At 37.1% G+C, this 20,490-nt stretch overlaps 2 protein-coding genes across 3 annotated transcripts in view; one reads left to right on the top strand and one right to left on the bottom strand.

The window, feature by feature from the left end:
* Positions 1–2,895, top strand: part of SMARCA5 (SNF2 related chromatin remodeling ATPase 5) — a 36,357-nt gene extending 33,462 nt beyond the window's left edge. The window contains exons 23-24 of one of the 2 annotated variants that reach the window (XM_019662056.1): positions 717–824; positions 1,608–2,895. In XM_019662056.1, the coding sequence (XP_019517601.1) occupies positions 717–824; positions 1,608–1,673 (174 nt within the window). In that variant the 3' untranslated portion in view covers positions 1,674–2,895. The remainder of the gene's footprint in view (positions 1–716; positions 825–1,607) is intronic. The other variant, XM_019662057.1, reaches the window with a different exon arrangement.
* A 7,180-nt stretch (positions 2,896–10,075) lies between these two features.
* The window catches only part of GYPA (glycophorin A (MNS blood group)), a 24,041-nt gene continuing 13,626 nt past the window's right edge, over positions 10,076–20,490 (bottom strand). The window contains exons 3-7 of the mRNA XM_019662039.1: positions 19,630–19,740; positions 17,680–17,712; positions 16,101–16,186; positions 14,694–14,772; positions 10,076–11,414 (exon numbers count right to left, since the gene is read on the bottom strand). Coding sequence (XP_019517584.1) covers positions 11,401–11,414; positions 14,694–14,772; positions 16,101–16,186; positions 17,680–17,712; positions 19,630–19,740 — 323 coding nt within the window. The 3' untranslated portion in view covers positions 10,076–11,400. The remainder of the gene's footprint in view (positions 11,415–14,693; positions 14,773–16,100; positions 16,187–17,679; positions 17,713–19,629; positions 19,741–20,490) is intronic.

The raw sequence follows: 20,490 nt of genomic DNA, 5'->3' as shown, positions 1-20,490 counted from the left end.
CCACTCGGCCGGCCCTAGTATTTTTAAATGACTTTGTTGTGATTGTGTAGTAGTACCACTGATTACAAGGAAAAGAAAGCAGTTTTTCTCAGGAGGGGAGCTGTGAGGCAGCAGTGATTCAAGTGGGCTTCTGTTTTCTTCAGGGTTCTCTACCACTTCTGCACTATATATAAAATCTTTTCTGGAGACTGTTAGATTACTAGAGATGAGGTAGAACCCATTGTAGCCTTCATGGCTATTTCTTCAGAATTGGGAAAGGTGACGTAGTACGTTGATTACCATAATTCTACTGATAATGCTTTTAATGGGGGAGATTATGTACACACCTTATTAAAGTTAGTTCTGGTTGATTTTGACCCTTAAATATGCACGCTATTACTTTTCTTAAGCTTGGATGTAAATGACGGTTCTCGGGCACAGACACCAAGTAGCAGTGTTGCATATATTATGAGATATTTTCACTTTTAATTCTTCAGTAAAGGGAGGATTTGTGAAGAATACACAATAGTTTGGTTTTAAATAATGAAATAAAAACACTTACAAATATATTTTTTAACCTTATACAATAGAATTGACTGTATGAAAATCAATTCCTGTTGCGTTTTAAAATTTATCTATTGGGGGGCTGTAAGTGACTTTACCCTATTAAAACATACCTTAAGTTTTTATAGATGGAAAATACAAGTTTACCATGTAAATTTATGTTCACAACTCAGGAGCTCCAAAGAAGGTGTAACACCTTAATTACCTTGATTGAAAGAGAAAACATGGAACTAGAAGAAAAGGAGAAGGCAGAGAAAAAGAAAAGAGGACCAAAGCCTTCAGTAAGTATTCACAAATAGTAAATATTTTCCTAGAGGATTTAATGGTTTGGTTTTTGTTTTAAGAATTTGAACATCACTTGGCTGTCATTGGTGTGCTAGGGTTTTTTGCTTTTTTTTTCTGTTTTGTAAATAATACAGCCTTGGGCCACTTAAAGTATAAATTAAACTTGATTGCTTTGTGTGGGGAAAAGCACGTTATGATGGTGGTCCATAATATAGGGATTGGTGAAAATCTGGGAAGGTCTGTCTTTTGAATGCCAAGGTCCTACACTTGACCTTGGGGAAATACAAGTTATAATTTTAGAATATTTAAAGAAATATTAGGAAAGCAATGGCTTTACAACTTTACTGTTAACTTCTAGTTTTGATTTACTGTCGTGATATCTTAGCAATGTAAAAGCAAAAATTTTAAGAAAAACCATCTTATTTAATAATAGTTAATTTATAAAATCATGACTAAATGAATGTTTCTGGATACTACCTGTTATTTATGTAACCTCACAAAATACTTATTACTATTGCTTTCTTTTGGTAAGAGGGCATGTTATACATTTGTTTGGTGTATTGATTTACTACTGCTAATTGTGAGTTATTTATTTAAGTATTAACATTAAAATGTTGTATTGTGTTAGTAATATGATTAGAGAAGGTTGTTCTGGGTAAGAAAACCTAGTATCTGTTACGATGTAGCAGTTATTAGTAAAGCGCTGTCATGTGTCTGTCGCTGTATTTCACGTTAATGCTAGTCCTGTGATGAAAAGTAATTCTTGCGTTTGTTTATAGACACAGAAACGTAAAATGGATGGAGCACCTGATGGCCGAGGAAGAAAAAAGAAGCTGAAACTATGAATCTACATTTGTTTCATAATCACTAACTTTAAACCAGTAGTTCTTTAATTTACGGGTCTTCATAAGATGTACTGTACAATGCTCAATTGTTATGTCATTCAAAGACATCAGGTTCATCTGTTTACTGAGCTAGAAACATAGTATGTAGTTTCACTTTTTTAAATGCAACAGCTGTGCTGAAATTTTTTTTATCATTAACACTTGAAATAATAAAATAGGCTTCATTTATTAATAAATGTTTCATTTGATTTATTTTTCTATTGTAGTTCCATAAGTGAAGATTGTGATTTTTTTTTGGGGGGGTTGTTTATCAGCTATAATTTCTACACCCATACGATTAAAAATGCCAACAAGAAAAAAAGAAAAATTGCAAATGACATTTGTCCCTTCAGTTTTCAGTTAGTTCTGTAATTGTTTTAATTCACTTTGCCTTTGTAGAAATTTGGGTATCATCTTTGTAGTGCTATTGAGTCTCAACTGGAAAGATTATGTAAATTGCATTCTCCTTGCTTATTATATGGGTAGAATGGGGGGAAAAGGCAAGAAAAACTATCATTAAATTCTATGCATATTTCTGTTACGCTTTCTGTTTCTATAGTTGGCTCTGAGGTGAATGTGCCCTAGTCTGTTGAAAGAATGGCCTTTTAGTTGTATAGCCAAAGACATTTAGTATTTTCTGGTTCCTTAAGAAGGTGTTATTGTACCATTTTGTAAGAGGAATATTATTTTTTTTAATTATATGGTAAACATTTTGACAAATTACCTTCTGAAGCAGCCACAATTTAGAAAGATAATGTCAAAACTAAGGTGGTTTTTTTTGTTCTAGTTTTAAAAGATCCAGCCAAGATAAGATGTGACTTTATCATACTGTTAAATTGAAATTGGTAACAAAATGTATCCCCTTCCAGTTTACCTTTTTTGAGTTTTAGAGTAATTGAAAATTTTATTATATTTTCCAATAGTTTCTAAACATGAGCAGCAAGACTGACAGTTATTCCAGTTTTTATTTTCTATGGACAGACTTAATAAACTGGAGACCCTGAAGCAGAATTACCCAAATTGTAGTGTCAGGATTTTAGCTGTACCAGAGGCCTTTATGTGCTACACATAATTTGTATAAAGTTTTATATGTGGAAATTGGGTACATAAACAGTTCTCCATTTTTCTAAGGGAATGCAATAAATGTAGCATCGTGAATAAATATAACTTTTATAATCCTTAAGTGGTCTTTTCTTTCCATTCCTTTAATTTTCTCATTTGATTTTTATTCACTTTTTCCTCAGGGCATTATCTTTTTCCCCTTTCTATCAGTTATTGTGTTCATCTGCCCACACATAACTGAAATTGTTATTTACAACGCTGATTTCTATAGTAATACTAATACTGCTTACTTTTCCAAAATGTAGGACTGCTGCTATCAATGTCATGCAAAACAGTGTTCATGTCAAGTTGTAGAGTAATTTGAATTCATTTTGTACTCCACCAACTTGATTCCTATACTACTTTGGATTCCTGAAGTAACAGTTGTCTAATGTACGCAAAATTTGAGGCAAGGGTACTATTTTTATGTAAGAAGCTTTCATTAAGAATGGTGACCTCATTTTGTAAGTAATAATTGGAAAAATATAAGGCTAAAGAAAACATTACAGAAATCACAAAAAGTGATGTTTTCAAGAGGAAGAGAAGCAGCTTGATGTGTAAGGGATATGGGGGTGGGAGGAGGTAGAGAATGCAAAATGAATCAAGTATAATGCCAGCCCTTGAGAGCCAAGACTCATATAAAAAAAACAACAAAAATAAACACTTGAAAAAAAGCATGAAAGTAACATCCAAATTTAGCACTGCAGTTTAGCCAATATAAGACACTGTTTCACAGGTCAATTAGGCTTTTGCTACTGCATGTTTGTCAAGAATCAAGCCAGGTTATTACTTATACTGTTAAAGGAAAAATGGCTCAAACCAACGTTTAAAGAGGAATGACATTGGAGAAGATAGATTAAAAATTGTAACAGTTTCCAATTGATTTTCTCAATTTCCAGTTGAGGAAGAGGAAGCCTTAACACGTTAGGCGCCAAGCCTGTTTTGTCTTCCTTTCCGTGTAGCCCGAGATATCCGATTTCACCGACATGCTTTCTCTTCAGTCAGTTGTCTGTGGTTTGTGTTCCAGTGCAGTTTAAAAAATTTTTCTTTACCCGTAACAGTGACAAATGTCAGTAGAAGAAACGTGTGAAAGTGATTCAATGAAATTAGTTTTCCTAATAGAAGAATACAATTTTTTAAATTGTATATCGTCAGTCACCAGTGACTGACGCGGTCCGATCAGAAAGTTATAGTGTCAGTCACCGGTGGCTGACATGGCACTTAACATGTTAATCGTAGAATGGTGTCTGAAGCTGACCTAGAAGAGGCTGGTTGTCTGCACAGGTGAGCAGGTTACAGTAGTCTTGTTACCCAGAATATTTCATTGAATAATTGAGTAAAGCTTATATATTTGTTAAGGAGATTATATTCTATAGAGAAGAGGTCCAGGTAAAAAACAAAATGTAATCATTACTTTGAACTTCAATTTTGTTTTAAATATTAACATTAAAACCTTTGAGAGAAAGAAGAGAATGGAGATTTTTCCAATAGCAAACTTTTAAATTTAGAACACTTCACATTCATATGGTAGACTTAAAAGTGTTCTTTATTTTATTATTTTTTTATTTTTTTAAAGATTTTTATTGGGGTATTGGGGGGAAGGGAACAATGCTGGGGAATTGGGGGAAGGGGAATAGACAAGTTGCTGTTGTTTTGTTCTTCAGTCTAGTTGTGGAGGACGTTGATTAACTGGCCTAAGTTGGCACCATCATTGCGCTCTTCCCAGGCGAGGCAGCTCAGTCGCCGGCTTCTGGACGGCCACTCACTGCGGCTGCTGGTCGCTCACGCTGGCTGCTGGCTACACACGGTAGCCCATGGCAACCCACTGCCACAGGGGCTGCAGCCTATGCTGTTGCCGGCGACTCACAGCAGCCCAGCTCCAGGTTGAGCTGTTGTTCAGCATCTTAGCTGCAGAGGGCAGTGTCACTGGCCCTCATATGTGGGATCCGAACCGGGGCCCTCTGGCGTCCCAAGCCAGTTCTTAACCATCGCGCCACTCGGCCGGCCCCCTAAAGTGTTCTTAATTTTATAGCATTGCTTACATATGCTCATTATAATGTATTACAGTTGTATTCATTTGCTTAGAAAATCTGAATGAAACAGTCCTAATTTAGGATAGGTGTATTTATAAGGACCTTAAAATGTTGGTCTTCCTTACAGGAAGACCTCCTTGTTATGTGTGATAGATGATAGCAAAAAAGAATTAAGTTCGTTGATATTTTAGTATTTAACACTTTTACCAATTAGCCTACCAATTCGTTGGTAGGTTTCAAATGTTTTTCTCAGAACTATGTAATATTTGATTCTGTCTATGCAGTCGTAAAACTATTGTTACATGTATTTATTTTTTTTGACAGAACACTCCTTCGAGTCATCGATAGGTTCAGATGCAGTAACATGTCTGAGAAGCCCTCCAGTCCTTAACACTTGACATCGTTTCATGTTCGATGTGTCTGGGGGGGGGGGAGATTAATTCATTGGGCAGTCTCAAGCTGAAAAAGGATGAAGAAGTCAAATCAAGTGCAAAATACGGCTCTTGCTTCAGGCATAAAACACAGTTGTCCTGATTCCTGTTGCCATTTTACTGGAAGGAGCAGCTCTTTTAAAAATAACAGTGGTGTAACCTGTTTCAGTGTATCTATATCCAAAACACTAGAGGCTCCGCATTGAGGTTCGTGCAGCCGAGGTTGAGAACCTGCTCAAGGTTAGGCAGCCACTGACCACTGGTGGAACTGGGCATCAGAAGTGTAATGTCCTCACCGTGGACACAACTCTTACTGTTTCCTGAAACCAGTTTTCTGCGTATGTCTCAGGCATCACTCAGCACTGCAAGTTTCACTTGAAAAACCATCACCCTGAGTCTGGTATGTTTTGAAAGTTGAGATCACAGTAATCTGGGCCTCCAGGTATCTGCTCTAAAACCTTCACCTGGGAGCCTGTGAGGGGCAGACTCTAAGGCCTCAGGCCAGACCTGCTGAGTTAGAATCTGCATTTTAATGAGATCCTCAAAGGTGATGTCATGCACATGCATACACACAAAACACTTAAAACATTTTGCCAAAGCAAAATGAAACAATAGCTATTTAGCAGGTATCTTCAGGTTAACATAACTTCAGGGTAACTTGGAGTTTTCTCTTTTTTTAGTTTAGATGAGGACGGTCATTCAATAGTATTTCAGAGAAAAATCCAAAAAGAATTTTGGATATGCAGATGGATAACGGGGGGTTTCCCTAGTGAGTTTTAATATACAGTATTCACTGAATGTCGATAGGTTCTGCGGCTTACACCGAAACCAACTTTAGGCTAATTGGTAAAAACAAAGTTCAGTTTTTACTGCATCCCATCATTGTTACAACAAGCGAAACAACGTTATTCAAGGATCTGGTAGCATTTATAGGTACAGGTGTGGTGTACTAAGGGTTAACGAACTAGACTTGGTGACAGAAGGGTTTTGAATGATTGTGTCATCTCTTACCAGAAAGACAATTTTTAACATTAAACCATGTCAAAATAATTCTCAGCTCATTTATCCTGTATATTCTCATTTGTAGGACAGCACTGAGCTGGAAGCAGGTCAGACACTTGTGTCCATGTTGATGTACAGAGGACAATATCTGCTTCTAGGTTTGGTCAAGCTCAGCTTGATCAGAGGGCCCTTCACACCTCAGCAGATCGCTTAGATGTGTGTGTTCCTGTATATGGGAGTCACTGCCGGGCTGTGTTCACGTTGCTTACAGGTGGATCATGCTTCTCATCTGAGGCACAGACCTGAACCTGAGTAGAAGGGAAGCCAGTAATGTGATGCAGCTCAGAAATAAGACACCACACACACTCCCAAGAGGGACGTGGTGCCGCGTTTAGGACCCATACCTATAATTTCTAGTCCTGTTCATTCATGAGCCTTGCCAGCTGGGAACAAGTCTGGAGTGAAGACGGCATTTTTAGAAGGCTTCAGGGTGATAACGTTGACTGTTGGTGCCCTGGTTTTATCAGCACCTGTATCTTGAGATAGAATCAGGAACTCAGGGTTGGCCCTTCTGTGTTTCAAGGTTTGGCCCCAGCAGAGTGGACTGGTGATATTCCAGGCTCCTTTTTCAGACACTGTTTGTATTCTCAATATAAATTGTGTGGCTATGCCACTCTATTCCACTTGCCACGTGAGGAGGAAAGTCTATTTTGAGGAAATTTACAAAGTACGAGAAGTGAGTGGTATGGGGCGGGGGAGTTGGGGGCTATTGTTAAAATGGGAGTTGGGGGCGGACATCTAAGAGAGGGCAGCAAGAAATAGGCTGACACCCTCAGATCCTGGCTGTCTCACTAGGGGAATGCTTCCTTGCGGCTTGTACTGCCACATTTTCTAACTTGAGTATCATGCTATGCTCTATCCTGGAATGATATGAGATATTTGGTATTAGCTTTTAAGCCCTACAATTATTAAAAAGTGAATGGTGCATCACTTAGTCCCCGACTAAAGCATAAAGTTTTGATTTCCAGGATTATCATTAAATTTCATGAAATTGGCCTCAACCCATCTCGTCGACCAGACACAGTCTCTTGGGAACGATAAAACTCCATTTGTCATTCCCTCTTTCTCCCTGAGGTAGTACACTACTGACCACAGAGCAGATAGTTAACAAAGAACCAGAATCACATACCAAGATTTTGAACCTGTAGAGTAGGGACGGTGAATGAGACGAGCAGCCACATTCCTTATGTTCTGTTCTGGGTTATGTTTGGGAGTATATCCGTCTGCTCCTGTACATAAGAACACCTCCATGTTGCAAGTGCAAGAGTCACCTAAATTCTGAACTGGGACCACTATTACACAACCACAGATCATTGAACCTGAAAGAAAGGATGAAAGTCTGATGTCATGTTGACCATAAGACAAAAGTCAGATCGGATGAGAGGTGTGTGTCAAAGTGTGCTCAGGAGTTTGGCATCTGTGCTTGCTTTATTTTAGATGCAAAGCTAGTGATTGCAAATGTTTCAGAAGAATGAAAAAATCAGACTTAAAAAGACATTTCCAGGTTTTACCCAAGACAGCCAATAGATGCCAAATACGGGGTTTTCCTAGAATTTCCTGATAAAATTGTGAAAGACTATACTCATTATTGAAATAGACAGTGGCTTCGCTCTCTCAAGCTTGTATTTTTTAAATAATTAAGTTACTTAATCCTGCATAAATTAGGGACTTTCAAAGTCTAGTAACTAGATTACTACCTACTAGATATCCTGATGTATAATTCATATTGACCTAAGTTTTCTTTTACCAATAAATAAAAATAGAAGGTCACATGGCCAATGGTGGTGAACTCATTGGTGCTACTTCTATTTTAAATCAGAAGTAATATTGGGTTTCATCTCCCATGACAATTCTGAGGACTAGTAGTAGACACTTGGGGTACGGATTTGGGGAATTGAGCAGAAATACACATCAGTCATTGGCCCATAGCAATGAGAGAATCTGATGGGCAAGAACTGTGAAGACTCTTGCCCAGGAAATAGAAGTGTCCATTGTTCTCTATGTACTTGGCTTTGACCTTTGAAAGGTTCTTCCAAAGACAGAAAAATGAATAGAATTCCAATGGATTTTATCCCACTGCACTTCCTAGCATCGAAGTCATGGCATGCGACTCTATGACATGATTTTTTTGTGGTTCATTTTTGTCTCCTCGAGCCTGTGGGATCTGTTAAGTCGGACAGTTGTGACAAACACCCGGGCTCACAGGGGGCTGGAGGAGAAAGTAGGTGTGGGAGGCTGAAGCATTCTTAGTGTGTTTCGTGCCTCCCTAGAGCCTGCCCTGCACTTTGGGGGTGACTTATCTGTTTTCATTAAGAGATGTTTTTGCTCCATTAATTATTCTGTCGGTATAATGGTTGTATTGTGTGAACAAGACTCATAGTATACAATGAAAAATAACTTTAGTTATGTCTCCTGTATCCTTTAAAATGTGTTCTGTGGAACTGGTTCTTCCATTGTTCCTCTGTCAAAAGCTGGGTAGACCTCGTCACTATTCTGGTCACTGTTAGGTAATAAATGATACAGGCCTGTGCATGATACTGGGTAGAATTTTGCATTGATTTTTGCTTAAATGACATTTGGCTCTTAGGAGTTTCGTGTGAGAAATTTGCTGCATTTGATAAGATAAATGCCTAAAATAAACTAGAAGGTTCTTACTTGCTATCCATTAATCTCACTAAAATACCCCTTTTCACCATGTCATTTCATGGCTCCACAAATTCTTCACAATGTCTCTTACCTTTCTTCCTTCATTTTCTCCCTTGTTTCTGAGACCCTTTGCTCACACCTCTACACAAGCAAGCACCCAGGCATGAAGGATAAAATTTTCTAATCAGCTTCACTCCCATCCCTCACTCCAGTCCCAAATTTTAAGAAATCCAGCATGAACCATGCATGGATCACAGTGGCGTCATAGGTAGGATTTCTTTACTGTAATCTTATGCCAAATTTAATTATAAAAATATGAAGAGAGTAAAGGTCATTTTTTTTCCTACAAACATTAAATTTAAATGTGAAAAGTCCATAGATAGAAGTATAGAGAAATTAACGAGAAAAGTTCAAGAAGGTTAAAGTAATTCTTACTTTAATTAGTCTCTGAATTCTCTTGCTCTGGTCTAGATTGCACAGTCACTCTAATTATTGTCTTAAACTTGTAAATTATTTTAGAGACAAGTTTAGTCTCACGTTATCTCTTGGTTCAACATTTTATTGAAAAAAGTACATTTAAAATTGCCTTGGTGCTTGGGTCATTCGTTTGATTAAATAATAACCCAATAATACTGTTAAAACTATTTTAAGGCCGGCCGAGTGGCACGTTGGTTAAGATCTGGCTTGGGACGCCAGAGGGCCCCAGTTTGGATCCCACATATGAGGGCCAGTGACACTGCCCTCTACAGCTAAGATGCTGAACAGCTCAACCTGGAGCTAGGCTGCCGTGAGTCGCCTGCCGCGTAGGCTGCAGCCCCTGCTGCAGTTAGTTGCCATGGGCTACCGTGTGTAGCCAGCAGCCAGCTGAGTGGCCAGCAGCCGCTGTGAGCAGCTGTCCAGAAGCCGGCGACTGATCTGCCTCGCCCGGGAAGAGCTCAATGATGGTGCCAACTTGGGCCAGTGAAGCAACGTCCTCGACAACTAGACTGAAGAACAAAAGGGCAGCAACTTGTCTGTTTCCCTTCCCTCAATTCCCCAATAAAAATCTTTAAAAAAACCAAAAACTTTAAAAAATATATACCAACAGAAATGTACTGTTTTTATTCTTTATTTTAAATAGTCGATTTAGTATAAGAACATTCTCTGAACATAAAAAACATACATTTTTTAATTTATTAAAAAAATAAATTTAAGTTGCCAGACCAAAATATGTGCATAATATTCACTTAATTATCACACAGCAATGGGAAGCCATATGGATTTTTATTAATGTGGACATAGAATATCACAGGAAGGTGCTTCTTTGTTTTTATATTGCTTTTTAAGTTTCACTGTAAATGAGTGACATCTGTATAGTCAGAAACCCCTAATCTCATATCTAGAAATTTCTTTTAGATTATTTAAACCAATTTCCAAAGCTTCATTAATAAGAGACACTAGGACTGGATGGATTAAAGAATTTAATTGACAACTTTAAGAATTTAATGGTGACCTATTAAAATATTCACCTGCATGTCAAATTTGCACATCATGTTGCATTTACAAAGTTAAGTTTCTTTTGGAGGGAAAAGCCATTGATGTTTTTTTTGCTCAGGTTATTCTGATTATTTCTGTAAATAACTCTTCCAGTGGAACACAAAGCATCAGTCAGTGGCCAGATGAAGTTAATGCTGTACTGTAAGGCAAACTATTTTAAATGAGCCATTTACACATATGTAACATCTCCCTTTTTTCAGTGGGAAAATTTTTTACATTGATGTATGCATTAAATGGTGAATGTGAGTGTCATTTTATATGTCTATTCTATGTATATGTGCATATGTGTATGTATGTGTATATGTATATATGTGTGCAAGGCATTTCCCAAGTACAAGCTTCATCAGTATGACTAAAATATCATCATTATTAATGTAATACCATATCGTGCTGATTCATCAATGAAGGAAATGATAGGATTTCAGAGTCCCCTCAATTTATTTAAAACAATGAAAATAGACTCAGGAGATAAGGATGAGAAGAACTTAGATTTCATCTATTATGTTACAAGCCTTTTCATCTGACAGTACAATCACTAAAATACAATACTAGAATAAAATAAGTTAGCCTTTAAAAACTGCGAATGATGCCTACTAAAGTTTTGGATCAGAATTCCACATCAAATAACTATAAAAATTATACTAACACAAAAGCAAGCATAAAAAGAAACATTTGTTCTTCATTTTGAAATATTAATGAGTAGTGACATTTTCCATCATTGAACCACTGGACTCATTATGATGAAATTTTCATCCTGAAATTGTACAATTTAAGAAGGTATACAATTTATTTGTGTGTCCAATTTACATGTTAATTTTTCACTTGACAGAAGTTTTGTGTCTTTTAGTTCTTCCAAATTTTGGTTTGGTGAGCAGATTCTCATTGATTACTTTCTGCAGAAGGGTTATAGAAAAACAAAAAACAAAAAAACACAGTATGAGACATAGTTATATTTAAATACAATAGGAAATGAATACATAACATACATTTAGAATTTTACATTCTTACAGAGTTGTCCTTGCATATAATTGTGAGAAAATGAAAGGAATTTCCTTTTAGACTATCTCTATTAGAGTTATGTGTAAAGATACGGAATTTCTTAGAAAATCTATTCTAAAAGCTTTAGGTAAGAAACAAACATAAAATTGCTCTGCTCCTAGTATCTACAGAGATGAGAAACTAACAACGTTTGTAGGGGCAGATTATATAATGAGAAGACAGTAAGTGATAAGTGAGTTGAATTAACATATGCTTGTTTTGAGGTTAAGGCAAGCTCCCTAGTCTGTAATCTCTCTTGGGAATAATCTATTTTCTTGGACATAAACAAGGAGAAGTTTGTACAGAAAGTCACTGCTAAATTCCTCGCTGATTCTAGCATGTGGAGGCAGGGCACTGGACTCGTCTCCTCCATCAGATCTCATCTCCAGCTTTCTTGGGTGGAAGGGTGGATTGATGTTACTACTGAAGAGTGTGTGAAAGGATGGGAAGAGCCTTTGTGCGTGTGGATGCGCGTTTTCCCAGTTTTCTTCTATTTGGGTTATCATAGGAGCTGTGCATCCCAAGATTTATCCCATGAGAAATGGACTGGTGGAGTTGCATGTGGCCACTACCATGGGCAGCTAACTCAGTTTCACTTCTTATCATTTCCCACCAACCATAAATCATGTGCAAGTTCAAAGGGGTTAAAGCAATTTATCCTTTATACCCTCGCATCTCTAGTTCTTGGTGAGATGGCACGATCACTATAATCTTTTACTGCTTTCGGTTTGTAAATTACTTCAGAGCAGTATTCTGTAAGAACAGGACGGAAGCGTTTTAAAATAATCTTATGTGTTTTTTCAACGTTTCCTGTGAGGTGGGATCAGGTTTTATAACCCATTTCACTAACTTACTAAGACACATTTAATAACTTCCATTTGTGCAAATACTGAATGGGGAACTGAAATGAGCCTAAAATTTGGTTCCTCTGACTTCCCACTGTCTTTACATATATTTGAGACACTAACAGAGAACCAAAGCGTTAACCTTGCTAATGTGGAAATGCACAGGACTCCTCAGGTACACCACATGCTGTCTTCTTCCATGCCATGGCTCACCCTCCCAGCTGCCTTGCCCTGAGAACGTCCATTTCCCCTTAAGGCTGGCCCCAGGTGAGAATGTCTCCAGAAGCCTTTGCTACCTGCCCCAGTCTCTTTCAGATTCTATCGCCTCTGCTACCTTCAAGGGTGTTTGCTGCAATGGCCACATTCTATCTTTTTGCCCTACTAGACTCTCAGATTCTAAAGGACAGAGAGTCATAATGGTATATTTAATGTGAGTGTGGGGCCCAGCACACAATAAGTATTTGATAAATGTTTGTTGTACTTAAACTGACAAGGATATTTTAATACACTTTGGTGGATTAAATTGTCCGAAACTTATGGGCTAGTCCACAGAGAGGCTCAAGTTTGTATTGAAAAAAAAATGGCAGAGGAAATACTAAACACTAATTTTGTCCCCAGAATAAATAAATAGCTAAAAGGATATATAGAAATTTAAGTAACAAAACATTAGGCTTTGAGTGGTAATGGTTTCATTTTAAAAACAGCATCAAAACTTTTTCTTTGGAACAATGTAGAATATAAATAAAATGAGTACGTTACAGATATTTGTTCCAGCAGCAAGTTCTATAACATGGTAACCTTAGTAAATGAAGTGAATCTGGTACATGATTCAAAATTCTGGCATTTTAAATATCTGTAGATAGGATTTTATTAATCCTTTCAGCTGAGAATTGTGTATATGCCATTCACTCTACAGACCATGAACTTCTGAGGACTAAATAATTACGTATCATCCTTAAGTTTTAAGGACCCACAAGACAATGTGATGAGGCAAGTCCTGCATACAGGTTGTGGAGCTTTGGTGGATCTTTAAAAATCTCTATTTTTCATGATTCTGAAGTCTAGAAAATCTAGCAGGTCCTTTGAAGATAAGAGCTTGGTCCAGGATTAAAACTGGAATCTGGAAATTTACAGGACCTCAGTTCTGTCATCATTTATGATAAATATGGGGAAAACTTCCATCGACATTGTAGAAGACAGCGTCAGGTCTCGTTTGCTTGAGCATGAAAGCCAAAGAGGCTTGTTCTTGGTGGACAGCTCCCAAAATAGATGTCACTTGACTTTATGTTTCAGACCAAGTTTAACAGGAACTAGATACTCAATTGGTAAGGTGCTACAGGAGGCCATAATGAATGACATAAACGAAACTGAGTAGATACTTAAACAAATATTCAAGGTAGCAACTGCTATTCAGCTCTTATGAGTTGCTCTGATTCTGGTGTGGAGCCTCCAGCATCATTCACGTTCACACTTTTTTCTGGAAGAGACTACAAATATCTGGATGTTTTTTAATGTAAAAATCTGCCACTTTTTAAGACTGGCAATGAACGCTCTTTTGAAAAAACACTGCATGGGTCAATACTGTTCTGGATAAACAAAATATACCTACAGCCCTCCAACATGTTGTGTATTTACTTAGCAGTTGGAAGTGGCAATGAAAACAAGGGGCCAAGGGACTGGCCAGTTGTTCAGGGGAGGTCATTTGGGAATGGAGTCCTGCAATATAGATACTAGTTAACAGGCACGAACACTCACCATGACTAAGAACTGTTTTACATGCTTTACTTGTAGCTCATCCAATCCTCATGGAACTCTATGAGATTGACACTATCGTTATGGCCATATTAAATTACCTCTATGTTAACTATCATTATTCCCATATGAGTAGCTTGCCCAAGGTTCCAAATGTTAGAGTATAAATTCAAATTCAGGTGTGGCTCCAGGTCTGGGGCTATAACTATACCCATTGCAAGGTCTCCTTTACACGACTTTCCAGTTTGGAATATAAGTATACAACAGAATTTAGTTTTTGCTTTACTTACAGTATTTGTCTTACTTTTTTTAAAAAAAATATTTTATGCCTGAGGGAGAATTCATTATGCTGCAGACATATATATATATATATATATATATATATATATATATATATATATCTTACAGAGACAGCACTGATGAAATAGAATATAAATGAATCCTAATTGGATACACCCCTCCTAACTCAGAAAGAAGTAACTCATTAATTTGTTTCCCATCCCAAAAGGCAAAAGACAACAAAATATTCACACCAACCTGGATTTCCTGCTTCTACAGAAGTTAAAGAATCATCTGCGTCATTTGAGAATGTAGGTTGCATGTCAAGTGAACTTTTCTATAAATAAAAACCAGAAAAATATTGTCACAATTTTCTAAACTTAAGACACTATAAAGAAAAATGTCTCAGATTAAAAAGAATTTTTTTTGACTAAAGTTTGTTGCCTTTTGGTTAAAATTTACTTTGTAGAGTCCTTTTTTTGGGAGAAGTCATTATTTCATAGATATTTACAAACTTGATATAAAATTGTATTTCTAAATAGTATTTGTTATTTCCATAGGTGAATTATTACCCCAAACATTGACTCTCTCATATTTCCCTACTATACTGAAAAGCTAACCTGGAAACTTTTTTAAAAAGAAGATCTTTTAGTCACATTGACCACGACCCAATTCTTCTACATCCATATAGAATTTCTCCGAATTTTGTCAACTATTTCATTGGCTTTGTCAGACTTTACATCATCAACCAAGAGAGAGGACAACTCAGTTTGTCACATATATACAAAACAAAAGGGGATATTTTCTCCTCAGTAGTTATACTGCAGACAACAGGAGTTATAATCAAGTCTTTACATAATCGCTCATATTAGAGCAAATACTTTCCATTACTTTACTTTTATTAAGAAACTATTATTTAGAGAAGGTCCATTTACACAGAGTCATGATAATCAATTTAGGTTTAGATGATTATATTAGTCACCTACTGGAAGTAAAATTTAAAAAGTCAGAAAAGGGCCAAAGAATTTATTGTAGATTACTCAACTATACCATATTTTCATGATTAGACACATAGTGCTCTAGGATTACAGTTCCAATTACAGCATCATAAATACATGTGCAAATGTTATATCTGAAACAAATAGATGGTTATAGGAAAGGTTATGTGCTTTGGAATATGGTTTTGTTTGGACTTAAAATTATAATGGATTTAATGATGAAATCACTCGTGCTGGAAAATTCATGGGTAAAGTTTGAAAAATTTGTTTCAGGGAATACGAGAATGAAAAAAGCAAATGATTTATAAATATATGTAAACATACCATGTTATTTTAAATATTTTTCATACTTAAATAAACTAAATACTATATATAACTACAAACTAGACTATGTCATCCATAGCCATCAAAATATATTACATTTAGTTAGATGAAAAATTTGGAGGATCTTTCATTGGAAAGTGGGGGTAGATCTATATTTAGGGCTTCCTTTATAGAGAAAATGCAAAAAAAAAAAAAAGTTCTACTAAAGTAACTCAGTAACTTCCCTGTGTCCACTTGAAAAAGGTGGAGTTTCATGCAGTTTTGTTTCTCTGTGAGTTTAATTGAACCCAGAGGAATAAACTCTCCAAGTGATGTTCACCAAAATTAAAAACTGAATTCTCACCTTAGTCAGGAGACGAATAAAGTAAACAACAAGGAGTATAAATCCAACAATACCAGCTATCACCGCCAAAACAATGGTTATTATAACTTTAGGAGAAAAGAGAGCAGAAAATTACAAAAGTGTGAAATAAATGACCACATATCAATTGATAAATAAAAACAGGCGAAATCAGGGTAATATCACTTTGCCTTTTTATAGAAAGAAACTAATATACTTTTATTATATTAATATACTTCAGTATATTTTATCTTTTGAAATGTCAGGGATTTTGTAGTAACCAGGCAGAAACCGAACCTTTGAGTAGTCAAGTTTTTAGTCCAAGGCGACACAGCCGACAGAACCAAGACCCAAGGGTTCCAACTCCAAGTCAAGTGTTCTTTCCAGGCCCTCACAGACATAATTTTGGATGACAATTCTGTGGACATGTTACCCCGATATGGGAAAAGCCACAAAGTCTTTAATAGTTTCAAAGTGATGACAGAAAATAATGTCTTGATGTAGAAAAGGATATTGGATGGATAACAGAATGAAACTGTTATAAGCAGTCTACAAATGAGGAAAAGGAAGTCTAATGAATTTAAGTTACTTATCCTAGGCGAGACAACTAATTAGAAGTAATAGTAGCTATAATTCAGGTAACCTATATTCCAAGCTTCTGTGCCTTCCACAGCATCCTTAGGCATACTCCATAATATAATCACTAAAAACATTTTTCAAACCTTTTACGTGTTGGGAACGAAACAAACTTTAAGTTAGAGTTACTCTTGCTTAGGCATGGCATATTTTTAGTGCTTCCAAATGAAGTAAATAGAACTGAAGGCAAAACATAAAGGTAAAATGGCTTATTTATTTGCCTTATTTCTATTTAAAAGTCTCATTATTGACAAAAACAACAACAACTTTTTTCTCCCACTGGTAGTGCCCAGCCTTCCTTCCGCTTAGCTTTAATTTATGAGATAGTGATTCAGTTCTACAATCCCCCCCTTTTTTTTTCTTGTGGAGTATGGACACAGGCCACGTGTGAAGGGACGCTTAGAAGGGAGGCAGAATAGTAAACAAGCACATAAATGAACTAAAGCCAGGCTTACAGCAGCATCTAAGGGGGAAAGACACAGTCCCCAGTTATAAAGGGTCGGGAAGATTGCCTCAAAGTGGTAGCATATGGCCAAGAAAAGAATCAGGATTGAGGCATGAATGGTCTATATTTATTCTTGCTATGATGCCAGTTAATAAAATGATTTTATGCTCCTTGCTTTCCTTACAGTACAGATAAGAGAAGTTCACTTGTTTTATAAGCCCTTAGACTTTTTAAGGAACCATGGTTGGTGAGAAAGCTAAAAAAAATCTAACCTAAAAGTAAAGTTATTATCAAGTTATGTATTGCTATTTCCAAAATGTTGAAAAAAATGAGGAATGCCTATTTTAATTAAAAAAAAGCATATTTTGTTTGCCTTTACGATGTTGTATGAAAACAAAGTTATTGACATATACTCTTTTGTTTTTAAAATTGACACTTCTTATTTTCTTAGGCATAATTTATAATGTAACGATTGTCATTGCATGTCAAATATTAACATACCTGGTTCTGAGAAAACATGGCTTATTCGACCTCCTGTTATAAAGACAAAATTTCAAAATAGATCAGAGTACATAGGACAGGTCTAAAACAATACCATTTTGAATTAGATTATACAGTGGGTTTCTTTTTCTTAACTGTGTTTAGGGGGCTATTGTTCAACTTTCAACAGTTGGCTAGTAAAACTTATGCGATAATGTGTCAGTATTAACACTAGTAATCCCGATACCTACTTTCAACTACCCTATGAATTTCCATGGGTCAGAAATTAGGAAACTATCTCATTAACTGAAGGGAAGGGTATGAGAGAATATTGGAAGAAGCCCCTATGACTTCCACAGGAAGCAGTACATTTTTTTTTTAATGTAGAAATGGTGAGCAGAGAGGAGACAAACGGAGCCATCACCCCACATGAACCTCAGTCCAACCCCCAAAGAAGCAGTGTTGCTATCAACTTTCCAGATTTATGCTACAGGCGCCAGCTGAATCCCTTCCCTTATTGTGTCTCATCTGAGCTTTTGTCAACTGTCCCACTAAATTTCCTGCCAGAAGTTTCTAGTAGTTCTCTTAATGCTCTGCCAGAGTTAATCTCCCTTGTATCAATCTGCCCTTCACATTTCTTTTGTCGCGAGTCTCCAAATGTCATTTTATGTCCTGAAGCCCTCTTCCTACGACTGCCACACGATTTTCTTGAATTTAATTATTACAAATAACATATTACCCTATATTATATCACATAGTCAAAGACTATGATCATTCCGTAGCAGTTATTTATAAAGGTTAATTAATTGGGGCTTAGCTTCTCTTTCTTTGTGACAGTTGATGGTAGTGGTTGGTGTATGAGCTCTGGAATAGAACAGGCAGGGTTTCAGCTTTGAACTAGTTGGGTGGCCTTGGACAAGTTACTTGATTTCTCTGTGCTTTCGTATTCTCTTGGGCAAATGTTGATTAGAATCCTTATCTCTTTGGATTCCTACGAGGATCAAATTCAATTATGCATGAAAACTCTTAGCACCGTGCCCCACCATGCTAGCCATTACTCCCAGGATTCATGGCACGTAGCACTCTGTGTGTCTGCAGTTGGCCCTTAAATGCTTTCTGGTTTGACACCATCATGTTGGCTTCACATGGAAATCACTTTGAAAATTAGATTGTATAATTGGGACCCAGAGCCTAATAATTAGTTCTAAGCACTTCACCTACATTTCCTCCCTTGGTCTCTGTTAAAATTTTTTTGCTTCCATTAATCCCAGTACATTTTCTCAATGTTTCTATTAGCTAATGATTCTGTAGCCATTCTAAGTCTTCTTGGAGGCTTTATTTTAAATCTGGAGTATCCTGCTGAAATCCCACGTACAAAGGACTCTCTTTCTTTCTACTTTCAACCCACTCTTGTAGAGTCATCTTATCTCTAGAGAAATAACCAGAGAGTGAATGCTGCCTGACCGCCCTTAGCTCAGCACCCAGGTTGGCATATGGTCCTCATATATTAGGTACTTATGATGTGCCAGGCTCCGAGCTAAGCAATTTTACATACATCTTCTTAGTTCATCTTTAGAGGAGCACTGTGAGGTATGTGTTATGGGCTCCATTGAAAAATGAAAGGGACAGAGGCCCCTTGGGAAGATTCACTCAGGGCCCGTGGCTGATCCCCACAAAGATTCACCACAGGCCCTCCGCACCCCGGCACTCTTGGGTCCCTTTCGGGGGCCCACCATTCCAGGGTCACATTCATCCTTTATGTGCTCTGCTAGATTGCTTTAATTTCTTTAACCCACAGTATTATTTCTGTGAGATATTCTAGAAGTGAGAATTCCTCTGGAGTAGGGACTGTGTCTTCTTAGCTTCCATTTCTCAGTCTTTGTCACAGCTTCCTCACAGGGACAGGTCCTATGAAATAGAGTTGCATCATAACAATAACTCCAGAGCAACTATTTGAAAATACGGACAAACCTTTTTTCCATCCATCGTTGGTTTTTTTTCTAGTAGCTGAGGTTTCCGTTAGTGGCGTAATGGTTACTAGATGTTCCGTAGCAGTAGGTTTGAACTCCCTGGGATACAAACCTGTATAAAATAGAAGTTAAGAAAGGGATCAAGAATGAGGTGACTGAGTAGAGCATAGAGTGTATCACAAAAGACAAATTTATCCCACGTCTCCGGCAGGGGGAGCTCCAGGAGCTGCGATTGCAGAGCATTTTACATAATTTGGGGGAATAACCTCTGTCCCATGACTCCCTCACGCCATCGCCCAGATACAATCCTACTTCCTCAGGAAAAATTAAAACAAAAACACTCTTAAATTCAATTTTCTTCTAACTTGATCGCAGGTAAATCAATTTGAAGCTTCCTCACCCACACTTTTCTCTCTTTACACATCCTCAGGTGCTTAAGCTACTCTCAAATTTCAAGGTAAGGAAACCAAAATCCGACAACCCCCAACACCCACCAGGAATGTTCCAACGCTATATTTCACAGCAACAGCCCGCACGTCTATCTGGCTCTCCCCCCAGGTTTCTCAAGCCCTAATCAGCTAATAGGCATCTGTGGATACACTCAGTTATGCAAAGTTGCAAAATTTCTGTGACTAAGCGGATTTAATTTAAACAGGGTTTTTTTTCAATAGACTCTTGAGTTGGATCAACTAGGTAGAAAGCAACCAAGTAAATCTGTAACCATTAAACAACAGGCATGGTTTGTGTCTAAAGCTCTTAGGGGCTGGATTACTGAAGGGTCTCACCTGCTTTTTTTCTTTCTTTCTCCCTTTCTTTCTCCCTTTCTCTCTCTCTCTCTCTCTCTCTCTCTCTCTCTCTCTCT

The sequence above is a fragment of the Hipposideros armiger genome, unplaced genomic scaffold (assembly GCF_001890085.2).
Source record: "Hipposideros armiger isolate ML-2016 unplaced genomic scaffold, ASM189008v1 scaffold_364, whole genome shotgun sequence".
Lineage (NCBI taxonomy): Eukaryota > Metazoa > Chordata > Mammalia > Chiroptera > Hipposideridae > Hipposideros > Hipposideros armiger.
The sequence above is the reverse complement of the archived record's forward strand: the minus strand, read 5'-3'. Positions and strand labels throughout refer to the sequence as shown.